Here is a 25,295-nt window from a genome sequence, read left to right as displayed (position 1 = left end):
AGGCAGAGCAAAGAATATCACTCTCAAATGTTTTCAAAGACCATAGCCTTTTTTTCTGACATTTTCAGATTTTTTCAGATCTTTTCACTAATGAAGTTGGAATCAGTACACATCTCGGCAAATCCCATGCAGAAGGAAGTTCCTAAACTGTGGGGAATAATGTACTGACATCTAGTGTAAACCTGTCCTGTCACACGGCACAGGTACTCTGGTGTACCCAAAATATGATACATTTCTGTGAGACGTGGCAGCTCTGAATCACTGCTGCCAACTGAGTTCAACAGATTAATTGTTTTGGTAGAACTAGAAAGAAAGGGACAATGAGGAAAGAAAGCAAACAAACAGCTTCATACAGCGGGAGGAGAGCTATTGCCTCGATATAGAGGCTGTGGCCTCTATGGAGGTACCCTGCTGGGGTGATGCTCAACAGCTATGTCCCTCCTGTTCTCTAGGCTAGAAGAGTCCACTACAGTTACTCCGCTCATTAAGTCTTTACTTTTGTTCATTTTGTTTTCAAAAATCTGGAGCCAGGGATTTCAAGGGTCCCCTTACACTGTGAAGCTGCATGGAGACAACTAGGAATCCTGTTTGGATGGGCTGCAAGGACTATGAAAGACAACTGCAGGATTTGTAAAGCTTATCTGCCATAGTATGTAAAAAGACAAATGTAGACCAGGTGCTTTACTCCTCCCCTTTTGTCTATATACTGGGCTTATTATGTTAGGGATATATCTCCTACCATGCATCATGATCACTTGATACTACATGATACCATGGGGAATCTGAAAGCCACGACACACCCTGGCAGATTGACTCTTTCTGGGAAACAGGGCTCACAGAAAATAACGTGTTCCCAGTGTCTGAACTTCAGTATGCACTTACATTAGAAAGCTTGGTTCTAAATTTGAAGATTTCTTAGTATTGGTACCTTGAAATTTTTCAGAGAAAGCAGACACTTTTTGTACAAATGCTATGTTTCATTTAAAAAAAAAAAAAAAAAGTCTAGAAAAATGTATTTGCTTCCAGAGAGGTAAACCAGAAACAACATACTCAGTCAAGCAGTCAATAGTTGTAGCCAATATTTTCTCTTGAAAAATCAGAAATAGTCAAACAAGATGCATCCTGGAATGACCACTTATTTCATTTCTGTCCTGAGTATATCTGACTGGTTTTCTGTAATGGCCCACTATGCTAGCTGTAAAGTCTTGTCCATTCCTAGGGGTGACAAGGAAACCTACATATTGTTGGTTGGCGCAGTTGGAAAGCAGAAACCCGGGAGGTCGGGCTGGCCTCTGCGCCCCGCAGCGGGTGGGAATGCTGCCTTTCCTGTCACAGCAGCTTGGGTACTGCTGGTGGGGTCCTGAAAGCTGCCAGCTGGATGGGGAGATAAATTAATTGGGATTTTGCAATGCAGCGGTGTAAAAAAAAAGTCAAATGCATAGTAGGAGATGTCCAGAAGCAGCTGAAAATTGTACATCAGGAAGCTGAAGGATTATCTGTCAAAAAGATTTGTTCTTATGCAGTAAAAAAATTGTGGGTTTCTTGAAAGAAATACTCTGTTCGTGTATGTAATCACTCGTCAGACAAGATGGCCTCAATGCCTACAACTAGATGGAGCAACAAAAATGTAACAGAAGGATGTGCATGTATTGTGGGTGAAACAAAGGCTGTACAACGTACAAGGGAGCATGGTAACAGAATAAATAAACATCTAGAAAATGTGCTCCTGGGCTTGTGGCTCGGTGGTTATGAGTTAGACTGTTGAGGCCAATACCTAAAGAGGCAATGTGCAAATATTGATGGGAACTGTCCTGAAGCATAACGAGGGATCTCACTGGAAGTAACAGAATTAAATGAAGCTGTCAGGGAAAAGCAGCATCTGAGGGGTGAAACGTGGAATATAGGACATAGACAAGATAGGGATGAGGAGGACTATGAGAGATCAATGCTGCTTTGGCAAAAGAAATGGCTTTTACATTTGGCCTGGCCTACCTAAAACTACAGAGAGAACAAAAAGACTTGATTCTGTGAGGACGGGCCAGTGAACAGCGGAAGTAAGCTATACCACAATTAGTGCACAATAAGTGCAACAAACCCTGGTTTCTTACAGACGTGTCAAATATCACTTGTCATTCCCTCTCTGACCTCCCACCCCCCGTGTTTGGCTGGGTAAGATGCACCATAAACAAGGGCCTGGTTTGCTCAGGCCCATTGGCCAGCAGCCAACACCTTTTGGAGTGAACATGGGCCTGGGTCATGGCTTCTGCCTTCCCCTAAGATTGCCTGTCTCCTTCACCTGCTTTTTCCAAAGCTGGTGGGAACCCAAGTACGTGGGACCTCTGCTTCCCTTCACTAAATCTGGAAAATAGCTACAGAAGCATTGGATGGTCCTGACAGAAGGACCGGGTAGACAGCAAGACTGCAAAAGCCCTATTCCATCAGCAAAACAGGCCAAAAGCATATGTTGCGAGGGAAGAGCAACAGTGCAGAAGCTATACACCCTCCACATAAACTTGGGACTACAGCTCACAACTTCCAGAACAGCAAACGACCTTTTCTGTTTCCAGTTTTGGCTACTCTGCTGGGCTCTTCTTTTTTTTTTTTCCCTCCTTTCTTTTTTTTTTTTTCCCTACTGTAATTTCTTATTTTAGATTTCAGTAGACACCTCACAAAAGGCACTCTCCAAAGGTTATGATAGCTCAAACATGTATTGCACCAGTGGGTTAGGAGCTGCTTAAACCCTAAGTATATACAGAAAACTGAACATTGCAACCTAGATAATATAAATCAGCATAGCACAGACCTGCAGGGGTCTATCATCAGCTGATGAGTCAGTCCTGCCTTTTTCAGACATTTCCTTGCAATTTTCAGAGATCTCAAACTACAATACTGAGGAAAAACTTCAACTTGGGGTCAAGTACAATGCTGGTGGGAATGGGTGTAATAACTCCATGGACTGCACACAACATTCACCAGCTGTGAATTTGGCCTGCTAAGTGGAAATTATCCACAGAACTTGGCAGTGTCTGCTTCCTACAGGGTCTTTAGTTCTTTCATTTGTCTCTCTTTTCTCAGGAGAGACTCTAGTTTTTCTCAGCTCTCCCTTCTTTTGCACTGGGAACTGAAGAACTTTGAAGTGTGCCTCCTAAAACACTGATAATCATTCTCAATTAAAATGAATAATGAATTTTTAATTTGCCACTTACCCTTAGGATCCAGTTGAGTAGCTAAGAGCTCATCTCAGCTTATATCCTAAGTTGAGCTCTCGCAGGGATCCACTTTGAATTAATGCTGCAATAACACCACAGCTTTGGCTGGCTGCTGTAAGCATGCATATCAGTTCGTACAACTATCAAAATTCCAGCTGGACATTTAAAATAAAATCTCTATTCTAGGACCCAAAATAATGCCAAGCTAGTATCAGATCAACACTCTTCTGTACCCTAATTCAAGGGTATTATGACTGCAAAACGAAAAGTTTTGCAAACTGGTTTCATTACACAGATTACCTCAAGAAATTCTTAGATGGTAGTAAAGACAGTCACACAGGGAATAAAGCAAAAGCATGTCTTGTGGTTGCTGTCTAACATGAATAACAGGTCCCAATTTTTTTAAACGAACTGGCTGAAAAGTCTGAACTTTTTTCACAGAAGAGCAGGAAGACTTTTTCCTAAAAGTGGTTGCAAAAATCTCATCCCATTTTTCATCTGTCCCTGGCATTCTCAATGTCTTAATGCACAAAAGATTTCAATTTCAAAAACTGTTCTAGATAGACTAGCAAGATTCATAACCCCCATTTGTTTAATAAATTTGTAACACTACACAATATGCAGCCTAGGAAGATGATATGAAACATTTGAACACTCATATGAGACTAGAAGCGCTTGAATTTAGTTCAAGGAATTTAGTTGAATTTAGTTAGGAATAACCCTCCCTTGTGTTCAAGTTATTGAATGCTCACTGTCAGGAACAGATTGCACATTGAGGCAATGTTACGTGTATGAATTCTGTATTTCCTCTCTCTCCCTTCAAAATAAATCAGTGTTTCGTTTGCCTTTCAAAAAAATGCTAATAAATTACAAGAAACGACAATACAATTAAATGAAGTCCTGATCTGGAGGAACCTAGAGGATGGACCCACAATTCTGTTAAATCCTAGAGGATCTTTATAAATGCTTAAAGGTCTCCACTTAATAATACTTTTCCTGGGTCTCAGCCAATTTAGTAAAAAAAGTATATTTTGTACTAATTAGAAATCATTTAGCTGGCAGCAAAAGCACTAACCAAGGCGATAGCTAGAGCTTACGGGACATGGACTCTACAGGCGCCGTATAATTATCACAAATTTATTGCGATGAGCTGTTTCCTAACTTCTTCCAGCACAGCTTATTCAAAGAGATCTTTATATTAAAATTGAGAATGTTTTGAAACAAGAATGTGCTTTCATTTATTACAATTAAGCAAACATTGCTTGGAGTGGACATTGTTCACTATGAAATCTAGAAATATGCATGGAACAATTGGAATATTAAGGGTTTTAAACTAGGGTTGGAAGGGTTTGCCCTGTCATAGTCTGCAAAAGGCTGGGAGAGGTTAGACATATAATTTAGCACTTTTTTCACTGTCACAGGCTTACATTTAGCTTTTTATGAAGATTTTAAGCAATGTAGGTATAGAAATGCTTTAAAAAAGCAATGACAAAACATTCCACCATGGTTCTATTTTCCTGTAGTGTGGCAACTTGAGTTGAATCAAAGTGGTGTCAATGTATAGTGTCAGAAAGTGAAACAATTTGGTTATCATAAGTAATGCCAGAGATTTCACTGATCAAGAGAAAAAATGTCCATACAGTCAAAAAGGAACACAAGACAGTGCTCCATGCCTTAATATCTTGCTTTAACTATTCTGGTTTACACATGACTGTCACCCCTGCAAGACTACTGCACTATAAAAACTGTGCTCTAATAATCAGTTTCAGCATTTGTCTGAGCCCTGTGTCTTGTTGCATTGCATTTTTCCACTAAACACATCCATGTGCCTCTCCAGTGTGTTTCACTTCAACTTTTTCTCGTATCTTTTCACTCTTGTATAAAAGAATTGCCGCTGTTCTGTGAAATAAAGTATCAAAACTGAATGGACTGAAGAAGGACATCATTACCTATAGAGCTGGGAACAACATCACAAACTGCATAACAAGCAGAATTACATTATTCTCAAGAATAAGGTGGAAAGTAGTGAAAAGCATGAAGTGAGTGATGAAATCTGCCAGACAGAAGGCACACAGTGTGAAAAAGTGAACTATGGCCTCGGGAAGTCAAACTTAGGATGTTGCATGTGTACTGTGAAAGAAAAAAATTGTAAAACCAAGCTTCTGTTGGCGTCCTTGTGCCCGAGGATTAAAGATCGATTGAACAATGTTGTCCAGGATGACAAAGAAATACAGTATGGACCCCAGATTAGGCTCTCAGAAAGCACGAGGTAAGTATGCATTTTGTCGGTGCTGACTGCCCAGAAACAACACACACAACATTAAGGACAGGGAGATTGACACTGAGATAACGGGATTGCTCAGATGAGGAACTAAGCAACATATCACTACTAATTCAAATCGTACTGATTTTTGCAGGTACTACGCCACTTCCATATACTACAGCGACTCCTAAATCATCACTGCCTTGCCCTCTTGATTCTCACCTGCAGTGTTTGCCTCCTCGTGGGTTGTGTGTGAGACACAACCCTGCAAGACAACATCCTTCACATGTCCCAGGCCCTCCAGGCACTGGCACCGGCTCCGGCCTTCTCTTTTTGAGGGTGTCTTGCAGAAGGCCAGTTACCATTTCTTCTGCTATTGACATTGCTGCTCTGAAGCATACGCTAGGGAGGCAGCCTATTCCTACGACTGGCAGCAACAGCACGCCTCAGTACTCGTTATACCATTAGCTTTACATTGATCTTTCTGTGTGATTTCTATTCTGACAATATTCACAGCACAGTGCTATTCCTGAGAAGATTGTCATGATATATGGTAATATATGGGATGTATGATACGGTATTTTACATATTTTGACTGCTACAAACGGTTGCTTTCTAACTGGTTTTTGGATTCTCAATAAAATGAACATATTTTGTGAAGTTTGCTTATGCAAGAAAATATCCATATCTTTTGAGAAAAGGAGGAATTTTATATACTTGCTTTAATGGATTAGAAATGTACCCACTTCAAGGAACTATATTATCATGCTTTAGAAATGTAAGCTATAGATAAGGTTGGTTTTAATATTGTTTAATGCATCTTTTCAATTAATTTGTAAAACAATCTGAAAAGTAAGTAAAACAGAACAAAAAATCACAAAATGTTCCCCATTCTCAAACTCAGTTAAAAGGTGTCACTGATTTTATTAATTTAATTGCTTAATTCAGCTGCCTATATTGTTCAAATAGTCATAACCACAATTAAGATGGGCCCTCATTGTCTTGGGTGCTGCAGAAAAACACAGTAGAAAATTATCAGTAGAAAATTTTCATTTCTTGAAAACATGCGTCATATGCCAGATGTAATTAAACTCTACCTCTCTGTGAACAGAACTCTTGATTGTATTCCCACTTGCGACACTTACCCCCACAATAAACATAAAGGGCAATATTTAAAATGGCATTTTCTGCAGCATCTGTAGTACATGGTCTGCAGTGTGATCAAACCCCAGCTAGGAAAGCCATCATTGCTAAAATTAGTGTGACATTACTAGTTGGCCTGCATTTGATATATTAATTGACTTAACTGAAAGAAAAGTCAAATTGCTTTCAGAAATAGCCAAAAAGCTTTATAATTTGCAGGAAAACCCACTCTGAGGTATATTTTTAGGCTATTTCTACTGCATTTTCAAACAGTTTCAGATTAATTGCTTTACTGTATAAACTTGAACAAGAGTTAGTAAAAAGGTACATTCCATTGTGCTTATTGAACTTTCGTAATTTGTGTTAAGTGTAGTCGAGCAGGACTACCAGAACCAACATACGACTGATCCAAAGTCCACTGCAGTTACTGTGAGGCAATGGATGCTCGGTGATTTGAAAATCACAAGGGTGAAAAAAGTGGTGCTTATATATAGTACCTTCTAGAAAGCAGTCTTTATTTTCTAAATCTACATCAAGAGTTATAACACAAACTCTGTTCTCCCTAAGTCTTCTTAAATCAGTAAGTGCTAAAATATGCACTTAGTAAAAGATAACAACATAATCAGTTATTTATGAACATTTGGAGCATTTAAACTACCAGGTTGGGCAACATAAATTCATTAAAGCCTTTATGTAAATCTGTAATTAGGCTGGTTTTGGTCTAAATTTGCAAATAAAGAGAGATTACTAATTTGGACATGGGAAAAGATAGAACTAGAAAATTTTACAAACTTTCAAAAATATTACAGTTTTCCCAACATTTCTGCCAAATTATTTGTTGATTTTATTGGTTAAATATATTTCTAAATATATGTTTAAAAAGCCCAGAATCTACAATTATAAAAAACTACCCTTCACTCCAGCATCAGTTCAGCTAGAATTCTTCAGCATCATAATGCTCTAATTTATTCCTTCACTTTTCTATCCATTTTTTATGAAGTTGAAGCATTTCCTAACTGAGCAGCGCTGTCAAATTAGTTTTAAATCTTGCCATTCTCTGTTCCCTTCTTGAGTGTATGAAAAGAGAAAAAAATTAATTAGTTAAAAAAACAGCAGAAGCAGCTCTAAGTTTTGTCACATGAACAGAAACGAGTGCAGAACTGAAATATTAATTTATTCTGATTGTCACCTTTAAATAGGTAATGACGGTAAGATATAGTGCCCTAAGGGTATCTGCGCAGAAATGCATGCTGCACATTTTTAATTGCTCACTAGATGGCAACATAGCTCTGCTGAAATACAGCTGTCCTGCTGTAGACACCTGCCCTGCAAAATTTGACTATCACCTTGGTAGGAGAGATATTAAACCATGGCTTAGAAAAAGAGGTGAAGAAACATTATGCAGGACTACAGTAACAAAACCATAACTTCTTCTTCACTGTGTGGTGTGTAGGTGGCCTTGTAAAGGGAACATTAACAGTCGTGGTTAATGTCACCTTAGGTATGGGTTTTAGAGTTCATCGCATTTTGAGTGTGCTGGTCCCTACAATGTCCCTTCGAATAACATCGAACTGACCAATACATGTTCAGTAACCTGTCTATTAACAATTGATTTGGCACAGGCAATGAATCCTGGAGATATAGAGAACGGGGTTAAAGAATAATAATAAAAAATGCTTATCATGTTGGAGAAGTGCTTTTGCAACCTTCAACAGCAAGGCACAGCATACTTTTTAAGACATCAGTCTGATGCTGGTATGTATATTGCATATGCATACCATATGCAACATACAGTCCTGCAAACATCCATGAACAGTATAGGCATGGAGGAATAAACTAAATTCTTCTACTGAAAGGAGAAAGGTGTAGGAATGGCTTTCAAATACATCCTCAGCAGAGGAGTTGAGAATGTTTCCAGGTGAAGATCTCCTCTCAGGATGTGATAGCCAATGAACTAAATGCTAAGCTCCTGTTTGTATGATATTGCAGCAATGGAAATTTAATAACTTTACAGTATATAAAGTTGTTCGCTATAGGTCCTGAGATGAATGTATGAACCCAGCTAAATTAAGGTTTACATACGCACAGGGTGTCATCTGCAGTTATCAAGGGGGCTTTTCTTTTACATACCCATCCTGAGCCAGTATTTCAAGCATTTTTGAAGGTTTTGTTTTACTGTCATTTTCCAGTCAATGGGTCAGGGTCAAAAAACCCGTGCACTATGGTGGATTTGGTAAGTAGGGCAGGTGATGCCTCCTCCAATTCTCATCACATGGCTGCCCTAGTGAGCTATTGCCCGCCTTAAGGTACACAGAGCAGAACAGTATCAGAGGGGCTGGGGAAAGGGAAGATCAAGCCCGAGCCTACTAACCTTACTTACTATTTGACTTTAGTTTTGGTAGAAATGTAAGCTCTCCAAGCCATTGGGTACCTTCAAATAGCACTAATGTTGAAGAAATGTCATGTAGATATACATAAACAACACTTTTTTCTGTAACTATAGAGGCTGGGCTACGTGACCTCCTGTATATTCTAATGGTGCCTTATTATTAACCTAAATACACGCAGCTATAGGGCACTCTTCAATTTGGCCTGGAGTGAACGCTTAACCAATCTGTTTTCTCTACAACAGTGTTCGCTAATAATTTTTTCTCATCTTTAAGAAATCATAGGCTGGTAATCTCAGCTGCAGTCACGGCAGTGAAGCTTTTCCATTAACTTTTACAGACCAAGATCTAAGCCACATATTTTGTGAGGAAAACACAATGCTCAGCTCAGTGACAGATAATATTATGCACATATATTTAAACAAGACGGCCTTTAATTTGACCAAGTCTAAAAATAAGTCTTTAATACCTGCTAATTTAAAATCACACTTGGGAGCAAGCGTTGCCGTCCCTCTGTGGGGCTAGCAGGGTGAGGAAATGGAGCTTCCTTCTCCCTTTAGGATTTCCCACGCACCAGCTGACCTCTGCGTCTCTCTCTGTGAGGAGAAAGCTGTTCTGCAAATGACCAAATTCTTGCTTTCAACACCCCGAGCAGATTTCACCCCCATGGTTTGAGCTCCCACCACAGTATGAGGGATTTCTGCCTTCCCAGATGTGCAGATAAGATGGTGGTCAGGGAGAAACAGGACCGTGCCGAGGGGTCCCTGGCAGCATGCACCTTCAGGCCATAGGTGGCAGCATTGATGGCTGGTGGGACGCACCCGGGTCATGCCACCTGTGGACAGCAGGACAGGTAGAGAAAGAGCCTGCCCAACTCATCTGGTCACTGCATCTGAACTACTTCGTGCTCTGCCCACTTGACTACAAATCCAAATCAAGTCTCTAATAAGATGCCTTGTGTTAAGGACAAAAATACCTCCTTTAAAAGAAAAAAGGAGCTGGCCTGGAAATGCAGCTGATGCCAAGCTGAGGCTCTGCTCCCGTATGCTTATTTACAAGCTTTGGACTGATTTCTTCACGCTTTAAGTTTCTTTTTGTACAGGAACTGGAATACTGACCAGTGCTGAGCCTAAGGCACAGTTCTGCCTAATGGGGAATTACCTGATTTTATCTAATTTTTCTCTCCTAAGCTCTGGCAGTTAGATGAGAAATTCGTGTTTATTTTTCTCTTTCTTATACTCAGCCCTCTCTTCCATAGGAGACATTACCTATCCTGCTTTTCATTGTGATCAGATAATGTGCAGTTATACCCTTGACTATTCAACTCATTTGGAGGAATATACTAGTACTAAATATGTGTGATGGACCCCTATACAACTTTAATTTGTCAGCACCTCTTTCTCCTACACTTGTTCCCTGGTACAGTGTTTAGAGATACTAGTAAGCATGCAATGCAGGATAAGCTATATTTTGCTTGCTGTGCCATTCTAATACTATGTGTTGAAACATTTGCTGTGTAAAAATTTTGAATTTCAAAACTGTTAAGTTGAACAATTTCCATTTCCACTACGAAGTCTACTGTCGATGAAGGTATGTTCAGGAAAAGGAGCACTTTCACATTCAAATTAAAGCATAGAACTGTTAAAGATCAAAGTAGGCCTGACCATTTTGATTCCTTTTGGTGGAATTAGAAAATTAACATGTGAAGAAAAGAATGTAAGTAATGTGTAAATTATGTCATAGACTTTCTTAGGAAATATTAATTTTACAACTGAATCAAACCGACAGGGAAAAGAAGACTTGTTATTTGGATTTTTGAGAGAACCTTACAAGCATAGCAAGCAAAAAGTAAATACTAAAGTAATTTATGCAATTGCAGCAAGTTGTTTAGTCAGGTGCAGCAGAGACCATTGTTAGAACTTGTTTTACAAGCATTTAACATTTTCATTAATAATCTGAAAGAGAGGGTTCACAGCATGCTAATTAAATGAAGAGATAATTCTACGTTGAAAGAAGTCACAAAGCATCAATGAGGACGGAAACATAACATAACAGGATTGAAAAAGTTAAAAAAATAAGAAAGAGAAAATGAGATGCAAACTTGCAAATGTGCAGTCAGAGGTATCTTAATAAAAACTGCCCTATACATTACAGAATTAAGTGAGAAACAAGTAAAGCAATAACACTGAAGTGAACTGGATACCGGTTGGCATGCGATGCAGAGGCTGCAAAGACGACTTTGATTCTGGGCTGCCTGTGAAGAAGTCTGTCCCTTGGAGAGCTTACAGCAACTTTTAGGAGCTCAAGGATGGAAGGAGTCTCACGCATTCATTTATGAGGAAAAAATTAAGAAGGTTGCACTCGAGATCAGGCAAGTGGCAAGCGAGGTTGTGTTTAAAAAATACATATATTGGAAGAATATAAATACCAGAGGAAAACTAAGACTGGAAATTTGAGTCTGGTATAAGGTCTTCAATGAGGAAAAGAACTAACATGATCTGGGACACTTAAAGCAATGGTTCAGTATATCACTAGACAATGTAGTATAAAGAAATTTCTATCAGGCATGAGGATCAATGCAGTATAGCTTTTCCATCTCCCATATATTCTCTATGATTTCATCTAATGGCTAAGGCAGTAACTTCTATTTAACATGAGTTGAGCTTATTCCTCACTCACTGGAGTGAGTAAGATACAACGCTGCGGTCAAATTTAAACACACTGTAATATGAAATCAATGCGTCCCAGTGCTTAGAGTTTTCCTGCTTTGCCTGCAAGACTACAGCTTTACAGATGGTCCAACAATCCGCTGCAGCATTGAGAGGCATTTTCTGTTTGTTTTTGAACACTGAAAATATGATTCGCCTGTGCACTAATCCCAATATTTTGTGGAACATCTCTTCCGTTTTTTTTGGCTGTGTCAGCTGATCTGTTATATTATATTATCTCTCACTAACACCCTTACTTCTCTGCTGTAGGTGCCGCAAATGACATACAACAGTGTTTGGGTAAAATCCTAGCAATTTAGGAGCCCCACTTCCAATTTCAAAAGGAAGAGAGGTAAATCCCAGCACCCGAATTTTGTTGTCAGCTCAGAAACAGTCTTGCTCCCTGAACTCTGGGGTTTTCCCTGCTTTGTGTGCTCCAGAAGGGGAACAGTGGCCAGATGACACAAAGGATGAAAGACTGGGAAGTGTGGGGTGGATTTAGGGCTGGCTGGTTTAGGGCTAGGAGAGAAAAAAAAAGAGTGAAAATTTAAGAATGATGCATTATTTCTAAGCAATCCTGCAAGAGTTCAAACTAAATGACTCTCTAAACGTCCATGAGTCAGAAGATCCCATTGACTTCAGTAGGAACCTTTAGGCACTAAGAATATAGTCCCACGGCCATATTCTTTCTTTGGGCTCACTTCTGTGACTGAGTACAAACCCTAATTTATGGACTATCAGAATTGTCGTATTTCTGGTACCTGCTCTGAGTCTCTCTGGGAAAATTCCCCTTTGGTACAGGGTGCTGCAGGGAAACAGTTCTTATGACTGTTTAAATTGTCTCTCAGCTGATTTGGAGTACCGTGAACCACTGTTGCAGGACTGAGGTTTGCACAAGCTGCACATGAGTAATATTGCTACGGCCACAGGAGCTGAGAGGGAAGTTGGAGCAGATGTTCCTCACTAATCCTCTGTACTGCTATGCTGTGGATGTAGGACTTCACTGGAGAGCAGCCTAGGCCAAAATTGGTAACAAAATGTATCCCGCTAAACAGAGTGGCAGAAAAACATAACTTTCCTCTGAGCATTTTGCAACTAAAGCACACAATTTGTTACACAGCTTCCTGCACATAAGCATCCGTGGGTAGAAAACATGCTACAGATTCTAGCTGCACCTTCATTTTTTTATCAGACAGTAACTACTGCACACACCCTTTCTGCAATGCATATCAAGTGCATGCCACATCTCCAGGGCCCTCAGCAGGTCTGAGTACACACATATATTTACACATCTCAGTTTACATCCATGAGCCAGCAAGGCCAGGCCAGAACTATAGAGGTTTTTTATGACATGACATGAATTCATTTGTTACGGGTGCTCTTGAATACCATCTTTTTTTTTTTCCCTTCTTCTTTCTTTTTAATTAAATTCCATTAACAAAGTGTTACCCTTTGATTATATTCTCAACCACAACTGATTCAGCATACTTCACTTGTTGGGGTGGGAAGTACCTAATTAGGATGCCAATCTTCTTTCATGTTATTTCTTTACAATAGAAGTAGTACTTCCAGTTGCTTTGGAGAGGTATGACTAGAGGCATTAGATAAACAGAATTCCTTCTTGGTGAAGAATCACTGTTAGCCGTTGCCTTTCAAACTGTCTCGTCTCACAGAGAGGTCTCTTTGCTACTTTTCAAAGAAGAAATCAAGGGACAGATTCTCCAGGGCATTCAAGCAGAGGAGCAGGGGTACCCACGCAACTACATTCAGAGTTTGTGCATCTCATGAATTCAGTGAGCTTGCTGTGCATGTACATCCACACACCAGAAGTAGCGAGCTGGTGCTTTTTGACAATAAATACCCTAGAATTAGCTGCCATGGGGATTTTGGTGTTGACAAGAATACGGCTGGCTGGCTGAAGAGATCATTTAACCCTGCTAGTAATGAGCTCTTTTAAACAAGCTCCCTGCTACTAATTATCACTTGGTTCTGATTGATTCATCACCTGCTTTGGCACTCCTATTTCATAAACAGAACATGAATTGCTGAGTTTAAGAAACTGCATAATTTGCAGATTTTGATAAAAACAGAACTGCCTCGATATGGTGTCAATTACTGCCAGACTGGTTTTCTTTCCTTTACTCTCTGTATGTGTGTGCACATATACACACGTGTGAACATGCTATTATTGTGTACCTGTGTATGGAATGTCTATATAGTATTTTAATAAGGACACCTTATATATACACATTACCCTACAGGAATAAGAATTTTCCTTACCTATTTCAGTCATGGATATCCCCGGAGCTAATTGCCCATTGTTGAAAGAGCTATAGGTAAACAAGTTTGGTACAGAGGTGAGGTCATAGATAGGTTCCTGCTTTATCTGTTTGATTCCAGTCATGTCTAACCCAGACTGGTCTGGGGAAGGCTGGGCAGAATCCACGTTATAATAACCCTCAGACTTCGGCAGGTCGATGACGTGCCCATTTGAGTAGGTGCTGCCAGTTTCATTATTCAGATTGCTCAAGCCGTTGCTGATGCTGTTGCTGTAAACCCTGGCGAGGGCTTCTGCCTCGCCGCTCTGCTGCTGCCGCTGTTCCTGCAGTCGCTGCTGGTGCTTCTGCACTTCAGCATACAGGCTATCCCTCTGCTTTTTGGACATTCTTCCAAACTTCACAGCTGAAAAGCAAAGCACAGTGCAAACCATTGTTGTCTTTCATTTTTTTCTTGACTCCCCTCAACCCCACCACTCTTTTGATATTTACTTTCACCGTTACTTTTGCTGTGGAAACTTGTCTTTTTCTGTGGAAATGAGAGAGGATGCAAAGCTTTACACCATATGCTTCTCACAAAGGAAAAAGTAGTGTGTGCTTGGATTTACAAGGTGACGACAATGACTCCTATTTGACAGGAGGGCCTCAGTCAAGCAACTCACTTCACACTGTGAATGTTAAAAAGACCATGCATCCTTTTATATCTCAGTGTTCACTGAACAACAACCCAGAGCTGTATGAAATGTACAGTCTGTAGATTCATATCCCATGTGATTTACCAACTTTTCACAAACCTTTGAACAGTGCACTAACAGGATTAGTACTCTGGATGAAAACAAGCGCTAAAGCCCTATTATCACATCCTTTCAAGGGGGTGTTATCTTCACACCTTTTAAAAAAAAAAAAATCTTACAGGTTAGAGTTAGAACCTAGAGGAAAATAACAGATTTGAAGGTAAACAGCACAAATGACTGTCATCTTTTCCACAGAGGAAAGTCTCAGGGATTTACACAATCAATTTACATAATCTCCATGCACAAATCCATGCATTCCTTCTGATGGGAAAGGGAGGAAAATATCAGATTGCAAACCACTCTCCCAAGGAACAGTGTTCATTACACCGAGATTGAAATTTTCAAAAATGATAGGCTGATTGCTGTGGAACTAGGAGGAGTAAATCCACAGCCTGCATATACAGTGCGTCACAGCTGATTATCTTCCTCCACCCCCTCCTCCCATCTCTCTGTAAGTTCTGGCTTTCTACTGGGCTAGATCTTGGGATCTCAGAGCAGAGATAGTTGTTAATTGTGCTCTAAACTAAAAGAGGGATACATTCGGCAGAATTTATCAGATAACAGATAAGAGGACATTGCTCTGGAAATACTAATTTCTATGTATTGTGAGGTGTATTTTCCAATGCTGAGTACTTCCAGTCCCTCCGCAACTGGGATCCATTCAGAATCATCACATTTATTAGCACAGGATAGGCTTTTCTCTCTTTTTTGCTACCCCATAGTTCAGCTATAGACCTCCAGAAGAGTCTGAGCCTACACGTGTGGATGAATGTGAAAATCTTCAGTCAGGATTTTAGCGTAATAGGAAGAGGCAGTGCCAGAGTGCCAAGGAGATAGCAGCCTCTTCAATTTATTTGCACTTTTTTACACTAAGAAGTTTTTTTTCTTGTCACTAACCTCAGCTTACTCGTAGCCCTTCACACAGGCTGCAAGCTTCCTCACACGAACACAGCCTGCCCCTGGAATCAGTCCATGGTGCACTGCACACCCTTATGGACAATACACAATGACTGTATTTTGAAAAATGCAACTGTGTATTTTCTTCAAATTTAGAGCCTCAGTAATAAAAACAAACACCCACTGTTTATTCTCATTATATATTCATTAATTGGATTCTCCAGCTGCTGTCAATTAGCATCCTGCCTCCGCATGATAAAAATGAATCTGTTACATGGCTGAGAGGTAAAAATCACATTCAATTTCTCTGTTAAAAAAATCCATACAGCCTATTTTAAACGTGCAAGAGCTTTTAATGTCATTAAGTATAAACACCCTTACATAAACAATGACAGAAGAAAGTGATGCTGTCAGAAGAATCACTCCCTTTGTCTGTACGCAATGGTCCCTGAATTATAGGTTGGGAACACAGTGCTGTCAGTCACATTAAAATGTCCCTGTGATGCCTCAAATCATTGGAAGATACTACTTTTAGAAGGAAAGCACGTGATGTTAAATTACTGAAATGTTACTACTTCAATCTCCTCCGGGAAGAATCGGGAGCTAAGGCATCAAGTAAGCTGCATGCTAGGACCAAAAAGGGTTCATAGATTAAAGGCTAGACTGCAAGGTCCCTCCCAGACTGGGGAGACTGGTGAGCAAGTTGTTTCAGTGAGACATGGTACACACTGAGGTAAGAAAAGACCTATTACAGTGCAAATTTAGAACGAGTTTATAAGCTGTGGACCATCTGAAGAAATAGCTCTTTAAGTAACTTCTCCATCAATGACTGTTAGTTTCAAATGACACATTTTATGTAAACTTTCTAAGACAGAAAACTGCTGCCAGGCAATAAAAATTAATATAACCTGCCTTCAAAACCAGAACGTTTTATTCTCATACTTCCTGACCTTTTGAAACGTATCTGTGAGCTGGAGAAACGTGTCTCTGCCCTGCACAAGCAGTGGTGACTGGGGCAAGTCGGCTGTAGGCAGCCTTGCCCAAGCCTCCCACTGCCTGCAGCTCTGGTGTGATGCACGTTCTCAGCCTGCCGATCACAACTCGTCACACCACAGTTTGCAAGGTGGACCAGAGCTCTGTAAGGGCTGAAGGATACAGCTATCGGATACATTGTGGAGCTTTCCTCTGGCGTAGGCCCATTTTCAGTGCTAAACTATGAAACATTTCTTTTATAGACCCAGACAGGGACAGGGGACAATGCACAGGTGAAAGAAATGTTTTTTTAGCAATGCAAAATATTTGGTCAAGTGCTCAGATAAAACAAAGAGAAACCCCTAATTCTATCAAGGTGTAAATTTCTTCTTAAGTGCCTATTTGCTGTCACAGACCTTTAGAGATTTCAAGGAAAGGGATGCTTTCACACATCAATATTTAATGTTAAGATAAATGTTAATGTTTAATACAAGAGGTTATCTAAACTGGAATAAATATCCACCTCTTCAGAGGTGACCTTTTTGTGCTTTTGATCAGAACAACACATTTCACTTCTGACTCTTTCTGCTCCAAACTAATACTGCTCTCCATTTTGTGATTTCCCGACCCTCCCCATGAAAATAGCCTCCTTTGTTAACTGAATGGCAAAGATCCGTGCCTCACAGTGCATGCATTCCAAAGCAAGGAGTTTCTCCTCTCTCTTTTTCCAGAAATCTACAGGGAATTTAAGTAAGTGAGTGTGCTCGTTTTGACTGGGATAGAGTTAATTTTTTCCATATTAGCTTTTATGGGGTTGTGTTTTGGATTTGTGCTGAAAACAGTGTTGATAACACAGGGATGTTTTAGTTACTGCTGAGCAGTGCTTACACAGGGTCAAGGCCATTTCTGTTTCTCACCCCACCCCACCAGCGAGTAGGCTGGGGGTGCACAAAAAGTTGGGAGGGGACACAGCTGGGACCCAGCTGGCCAACGGGGTATTCCATACCATATGACATTATGCTCAGCATATAAAGCTGGAGGAAGAAGAAGGAAGTGGGGGAAGTTCGGAGTGATGGCGTTTGTCTTCCCAAGTCACTGTTATGTGTGATGGAGCCCTGCTTTCCTGGGGATGGCTGAACACCTGCCTGGGTGGGCAGGGAAGTAGTGAATAAATTCCTTGTTTTGCTTTGCTTGTTTACATGGCTTTTGCTTTACCTATTAAACTTTCCTTATCTCAACCCACGAGTTTTCTCACTTTTACTCTTCAGATTCTCTCCGCAATCCCAACGGGGGGAGTGAGCGAGCGGCTGTGTGGGGCTTAGTTGTCGGCTGGGGTTAAACCACGACAGTCAGCAGTCAGAAGAAGAGTTTCAAAGGGTTTAGGCGTGAAGCAGGAATCTGACTCCTTACCATCTCGAGACATTCCCAGGGCAAGGCATTTCTGCAGTCGGCAGTGTTGGCAACGATTTCTGTTGGTTCTGTCAATTAAACAGTTTCTCTGCCTTGGGCAGGAGTAGGAGGCATTGTTCTGCTGACTCCTCCGAAAGAATCCCTAAAGGCAAGAGAGCAAGAGAAAGAGAGTATTACCATGTGCATATATGTGCACGCACACATAGAGAACCATGTAAACAACTACAGTAAACTCTTATTTAGTGCAATGCTACTTATGCTATGGCTTTGCTGATATGTTGGCCTTGTAAAGTAAAATTAAAGAACATTTACTTATAATAAGGAGAACTGTGCTTTATTTTGTAAAGAATGTAGTTCTACTTTGTTAAAATGCAAACAATAATATTACAGAATGCATTCTTATTGTGCAATAATGACCATGTATCATCTAACACTTACTCCTAATAGAGGAAAAGCTTATCAGCATTTGTAAACAGATGACTCAAAAGTACTTGTTCTGACTATTTTCTTGCTGTAATGAAAGAGCCTGGTTATAACCGGCACTGGCTATGCATAGCATTAGAAGCTGAAATCTGTTGTTCAATTTAACCTGGCAAATGTTGATCTGATCTGGAGGGACCATACACTTCAGGAGTGAAAAGTAATTAAAATTCAAGCATCACAAAAGCACTAGGATTTAATGACTGTATCAAGTAAAGCCAACACACAATGGAGAAAACAACACCTTTAGACACTACCATGAGAAAGTAATGACATTTTCCATTTCAATGGAATATAACATTATCCATTTTATCTATGTAGAAATGTGTAGTTATTCTATCTCCTAGAAGGTTTTTCTGGCCAGCTGTGGGCTATTTGGCTAAAGATCAGAGGCTGGGAGGAGAGTATTAACCCATACCTAAGGCCTTACAAGCTCCCAGCTGCTATGAACAACACCGAGAGGTACCGCTATGGTAGAAGTGACATGAAATGGCAGAGGTGACAAGAGGAATGAAACCAGGAGGTGAGGATTATAGAGAGGAAGAAAGAGGGAGAGAGAGCATTTTATAATATTCTTGTCTTTCTTGAAAAATAAAGGACAGTAGGAACACCAAGTCCAGAGAGAAAGAAACAATGAAGAGAAGTTCCACGTTGGCATCTTTAGACGCAGGCAGCTGCAGGGTTGTGTGGTGGGAGAGCTGAAGGACAACCTAGCCACCACAAGAAACCGTGAGGAGAAAAAGGGCAGAAAGCATCATTACTGCAGTTACACTAGTCACCAGAAGTGATGCCAAAGTCGTGCCTTTCTGGGTTGGTTTGCAAACAGCTCTGAATGGAGCCAGAAAGCAAGAGCTGACTTCATTTTTCAGGCAAAGCCAGTGTTATCTCTGCAGGTAGACAGTAATACAAGACAGACGGTAATACAAGAACTCGCGGCAGCTGTGTGTTTTGGGGGAATGAGAGTGGGGAAGTAACAAGGCTCCATTCGCTTGCTACATGTAGTGCCTGCATTCTCACTCAAGTGAAGTGAATGGTGAACCCAATGAGGATGTCAGTGACAACAGGTGACAGGCATGGTGTCCCACCAAGGACACCGGCAGCGCTTGTTCCTGAGGTCGAGCGTAAAGAGACTCACTTCATCTGGCCCGTGCTGGTTTTATCAGTGATTATAGTACCTCTAAAAACTAAATTAAGTTTTATGATTTGCACTTTTGAGAACACATATATCCTTTAGGGGAACTCTCAGAAAAAAATCTGGTAGGGACTTATCCGATCCTGGCTGACCAAAACTCTCCTGAAACCGTGGAGCTGAATTTAATTTAAGACTAAATGGACACTAATTGCAGACATTTCTACTCTGTTTGCTGAACTTTACAGCCAGTTTTGTTTTTAACATGCAAAGGATTTTCTGGTTTAAAGGTTTAGATTTTAGCAGCTCCTATGTGGATATGGATTTGAGAGAACAAATGAATTAAATAAAGTTAAAAAACCCCACAGAACCATCTAGCATTGACTGTGCCTTATCCTGTAGTGCTGCTTTTCCTCATTAAGGTTGATCTCATCTCAGAAGAATTTGTTTGTTCCTTCTTTGCCCCTCTTAGGAAAAAATCAAGGGTTACATAATAAAATTAATCTACAGCAGGTAATTTATTTTTCTGAGACTTTTGTACTCTCTTTCTCCTGCATAAGATCTAAATGTTGTCTTACAAAGTACAGACAATCCTTTCATTTCATTTTTGGGGGATCTTTATATAATATTGGCTATATTTACTGAGAATAATTCTATTTGAGAGAAGGAGGATGCAGTTCGTTACCGAGGAGCTACAAACTTAAAGACAGATTTCCCAATACTCCCAACCCAGACAACAAGTCTTTCTGCATCCTGAACAACTCACTTTATCCATCACCGACAGTCAGTCTGAGAAGAGAAACGGTCACGTGAACTACTGTCTAAATCACGACAAAAGAGTGATAGCAAATGCTTTGCTTTGGGGGTAGGCAGGAGAGATGATAAAAGGCTTCTCAGCAAAAGAGGGAGCCACAGAGACAGACAGGATGGAAACCTTCAGTGACGATAGTGGCAGAGCCACCATTTTCTTCAGTGGGTCTAGCACATTATTCAGCATATGCAGGCATGAACACGGGACAGCAGTAATATTTATGATACCACTTAAGCACTTATAATATGCATTTGCAGTGGCATAGCTAATGTAAGGACACAGAGTGAAAGGATTCCCTGTTCCTTGAAGTTTGTAGCACAGCCACTGGCAGTACAGTCCTTGGACGCTGTGTCCTGAAACGCTGTGGCTGTCTGGTGCCTGGCTCAACCTGTGTGCATGCTTGTGGAGCAGTTCTCATCTCTTTCTTCCACACATGGTCTCCCTTTTAATTAATTCAGATTTCTAACGCATTCAGACAAAAGGAGCCAGAAATGACAAGTTATTAGTATGTGGGCCGAGCAAATACTTATTTAATTGCTGGGCAATGAACAGCAGAGTTGCACTGCCTGAGACAGTGCTTACCTTAAAAGAGAGCTCTGACAGTCTGAGATGCCTCCCATCGGACCCCATGTGAAAACTGACATCTTTTTTCACAATAGGCACACAAAACAAGATTAGACTAATTGTTCTGATACTGCAAAACTGGCACAAAAACAATAGGGCTAAAACTGTCGTAAGTGGAAGAGAAGCTCTTTATCTCAGTAAGCAGTCTACAGACAGAGCTGAGGGGTATCATCTCCTCTTGGGGCACACACAAACGCCAGCATTAACCCTAATCACATCTACAGGAGACTCTACCCCTAACTGCTCTGTGGGCACTAAGACACTGTTTTTCTGCTTAAACCATTTTTCTCCTGTAGCTTTTGTGCCAATTCTGAAGTATCACATCAATTAGTCTAATCCTGTTTCATGTGATCATCATAAGAAGACGCTTATTTCTAGTCCAGTGTCACAATAAGGCAGTGACACACTGCGGGTTGTTCCGTTTACAATTGTTAACATTTCTGAAAGAAATCTGATCTTTGACACTGTGTTGTTTCTCAACGTGTTGACAGTAAAAGCTTTCTTTTGGGAATGGGTGCACCCGAACTTTCAGGTTTTTCAAATGTTCTGAAGTTCCGTGAAGTATTGAGTAAATACAGACCTGCTGTTTCACTCTACAAATATGCGTCCTCTTTCAAACGTACTAGTTTGTGTGTTTCCACATAGAAGAAATCAGAGATGCTGCCTCTCCATCTTTGCAATTTCACACTTACTGTCAAAGCTGAAATACCAACATGTAATATGAAATTCTCGTTTTCCAAGAGTAATGATATAATTCCTTAGATAATAAAATCACAGAGTATTTTTAAAGTTGAAAACTGAAGCTTTTCTTGTCTTGTGTTGTGTTATTTGAACTAATGCCTGGGATATTATATTAATATGACTAAGCAACATGGAAGGGTTTTTTGCCTTTTTTTTTTTTTTAACCTTCAATTCCCAGCAATTGCTCCGTGCTGGAGCATGTAAGGAAGAAGACAAAGGATCCTTTTACACTACTCATAATGTAAGGCATTTTTTCTTTTGGAGGTTACAATTTAGCCTGCAGAGAATACAAAGGGGATAAAATAGGACCAAACTGACACCTGTAGGCTTTTAAGATGTTAAGATACCGCGCCAGCTTTTAATGCTACATAGATTGTATAGGAAACAAGATAAGAAATCCATCTCTCAAGCTGATTTATGGTAGAACAGGTGTGACTTACAGTTGCTAGCCTCTGTAACAGCACTTAATACTGCATCAGATGCTATTAATTCATGTTTCAGATGAGGAGGTAACTCTAAAGACTATTTGATGAAAAAGAAAGCAACTAGTAAAATTAAGCATGAAACATCTATATCAGCAGCAGGCTTTACAGCTTTTGGCACCACTTGCTTGAAAACGTGTAAGAGTGTATTATTGTACACAGATGCCTGAGGCTAATGCAGATGCTGATGACTGTGTTAAAATCTCATACCTTGCAGCCTTCACATGTGATGACTCCATAGTGTATTCCAGAGGACTTATCACCACAAATTTTGCATGGTATCACTTCAATTTGTGCTGAAAAGGAAAACAAGACAAATATTTTGAGTACATAATTCTTTCTTTTCTCAAATGAAGAGCTTAAAAACTAGACAGTAGATAACCTGTTCACCCCCCTGACAATATAAAACTGCTTTGTTTTGTACTGTGTGTTTCTGAATGCTTTAATTTGGCAAATTTTAATTGCTTCACATGATGTAGTTTCTACCATACCTCACAAAACTCTTAAACAATTTAAGATATCTCATGGTTAGCAAGTTTTTCCTCATATTCTCCTTTTTTGTTTTCACTTGTTAATTTCATCATCATTATTGCTAATGACAGTCATTGGGGTCCTAAATAATTATCTAGATTGTTCTTGCTTACACATTTCAAATATTCACGACTTTTCATTTTGCTGAGGTAGAATTACATGGTATATTTTGATGCATTTTTCAAAGTAGTAGAGGTGATGAAGTTTTCACATCCTTCAGATTATGGCTTCAAGACACACAATGATACCAATCCTACCAGCAGAGATGGGCTTGCAAATGATTGCTTAACCTCTCCCTCTCTTCAGCCCCAGCTCACGGGCAGGCAAGGCCCACAGACTGAGTTTAAGTAGCCAGTGGCTGTGTGCTGGGAGAGGCAAGTACTATCTGTAAATATTTGAATATGGATATGCTTCAGATCCTTTTGTAAACATAATCGTCATCTACTTCAGAGAAGGAAAACATATTTCGCTAACTTCCATATATATTTTCTTTTGCTAACATAACCGTTTGCTTCCCTCAACTACTTTGAATCCTGTGTGTTTCCTTTGACAACGCTGTAAAAGCGCCTGCTTTGAAATGTAGGGAAGGATTGTGCCTTTATTCTAGTCAGATGCGTTGAGAAGAAACAGAAAACCTATTTTCCTTCCCTTTCATTTGGTTTCCTATATGGAATGCATGCCTCCCTGTAATTCTCCTGCCACTTGGAAGTAGCATCACACTTGGTGAGGATCAATACTCCTGACAGATGTCTGTCTTCCATGCCCAGGGCAACAACAGCAGCAGTCTTCTGCAACACAAGTCACTCATCAAATCCTTGGGTAGCAAAGCTGAGAGCTTGGGTATGAGCTGAGAGTGTGTCTACCCTGAGCACAAGGATTGCTGACTGTTAGTACTTTAACTGGACACATTCAACTCCAAAATGGATTGGGAGACAGGGAAAAAAGATTGTTGTCCAGATGCTCATCCTAAGAAGAGCATCCCATTTCAAACCTGTGGGCACTTTAGGTTATAAATGGTTATAAATTAGGTTATAAAAAGGTTATAAATGCTGGAAAAAAAAGTACTTATAAATGACTGCATTTTATAAGCTAAGCACTAAGCATGCTTGTATAGTGGATGTTGTGACAATGTAATGATATAGTCAGGATTTTGCCCTGCCTCTGCCTATCGTTATAATTTATCACTCTTAGCAGAAGCCAAGAGTTTCCTAAGCGTTACCTTCCTACCATCGTGTGGTAGGAACAACCAAAATTCAGAACCGTGTCCTGCAGAGGCACCACACTTCCCACTGAAAGGTGCATTACATCCCCTGCTCCCTTAGTCCTCTACTTAGGGTAGAGGCCTACTCAGGTAAACTCCACAAGGTGAATGCTAGCAGGCCCTCTTCTCTGGAAAGTCAAGTAACCATGTCCCAAAGGAACCAGGGAAGAGGGATGTTCATGGATGGCTAAAGAGACTTTAGTTCCCCACTGTGAGCTCAGTTTCCTGAGATGCTGTCTGTGATAGAGCACATTTTTAGGCAAGGTTTAGGCAAGGACACCAGTTTTTAAACTACTCCTAATCAAGGATCAATAGAATTAATTTTATTGTAGGAAATAGGAATTTGTTGTTAATATGTTTTGGATGGAGATAACCCAGAACCAAAATCTTTCCTGCCTTTGTACTTAAGAAAGTTCATATCTAGAAATACAATTTCGTAGGTCATCCACAATTTTTGGGTTAGCTTCTGTATCCTTTTTGTTTCTGATAGTTTCTTTCCATTCTTAAGAAAGTAATATGCATTTGCCATCCTGGCATGATAGCTGCATAAAATAGAAGGCAATTTCTTATAGAAAAGCATCTGAAGTTCCTTGGCAATTTTGCTACGTTGATCCTGCTCAAAAATTCCTACGCCTTATCCCCATTGAGGTAATTAAAACATTTAAACATGCACCTCAGGTACTGCTGTTTGAGAGGCTAGTTTGAATAATTGCTCACAGGTCTCTGCTTGAGAGCCGTTTGGAGGGAGCAAAGCTCAGCTCTGGGACCACCTGCTGCTTTATGTTGACAAGCCTCAAAGACATATGTCAATGTCAGAAGCAAGAACTACAGTGGGAATGTGAAGAGATCTTCGGGAAAGAACAAGACAAAGGAAGAAAAAAAACCTCAAAACAATATGAAGGTACTTTTAATATGACTTGCGTATACAGTTTGTAACTGTGATAGGAACAGAGACAGAAGAATTGATCCTGTGACACCCGTTGCATTTGGCACAGTACTCATTACTGTGAGCAATCAATAATTCCATGCATGACTTACAATTATAAGCACTATGTGTATGGTAAATATTTGTGGACCAGGTCACTAAATGCTACGGCTCTGGGTTTCAATTAATATGAAATAAATACTTTAGACTTGCGACTCATCATTAATTCAAATCCTTATTCAAAACTAACCA

The 25,295-nt window shown here is 40.1% G+C and overlaps 1 protein-coding gene across 1 annotated transcript in view; it reads right to left on the bottom strand.

Annotated features, from left to right (window-relative positions):
• RORB (RAR-related orphan receptor B) overlaps nucleotides 1-22,644 on the bottom strand; it is a gene marked incomplete at both ends in the record, with an annotated part of 31,204 nt that extends 8,560 nt beyond the window's left edge. Inside the window, 3 exons of the mRNA XM_009581866.1 lie at nucleotides 13,991-14,392; nucleotides 18,060-18,201; nucleotides 22,537-22,644. Of these exons, the coding sequence (XP_009580161.1) occupies nucleotides 13,991-14,392; nucleotides 18,060-18,201; nucleotides 22,537-22,644 (652 nt within the window). The remainder of the gene's footprint in view (nucleotides 1-13,990; nucleotides 14,393-18,059; nucleotides 18,202-22,536) is intronic.
• Between the last annotated feature and the right edge of the window lie 2,651 nt (nucleotides 22,645-25,295).

Source organism: Fulmarus glacialis, unplaced genomic scaffold (assembly GCF_000690835.1).
Source record: "Fulmarus glacialis isolate BGI_N327 unplaced genomic scaffold, ASM69083v1 scaffold3027, whole genome shotgun sequence".
NCBI classification, from domain to species: Eukaryota; Metazoa; Chordata; class Aves; order Procellariiformes; family Procellariidae; genus Fulmarus; species Fulmarus glacialis.
Note: the sequence above shows the minus strand (reverse complement) of the source record. Positions and strands in the feature narration are given on the sequence as shown.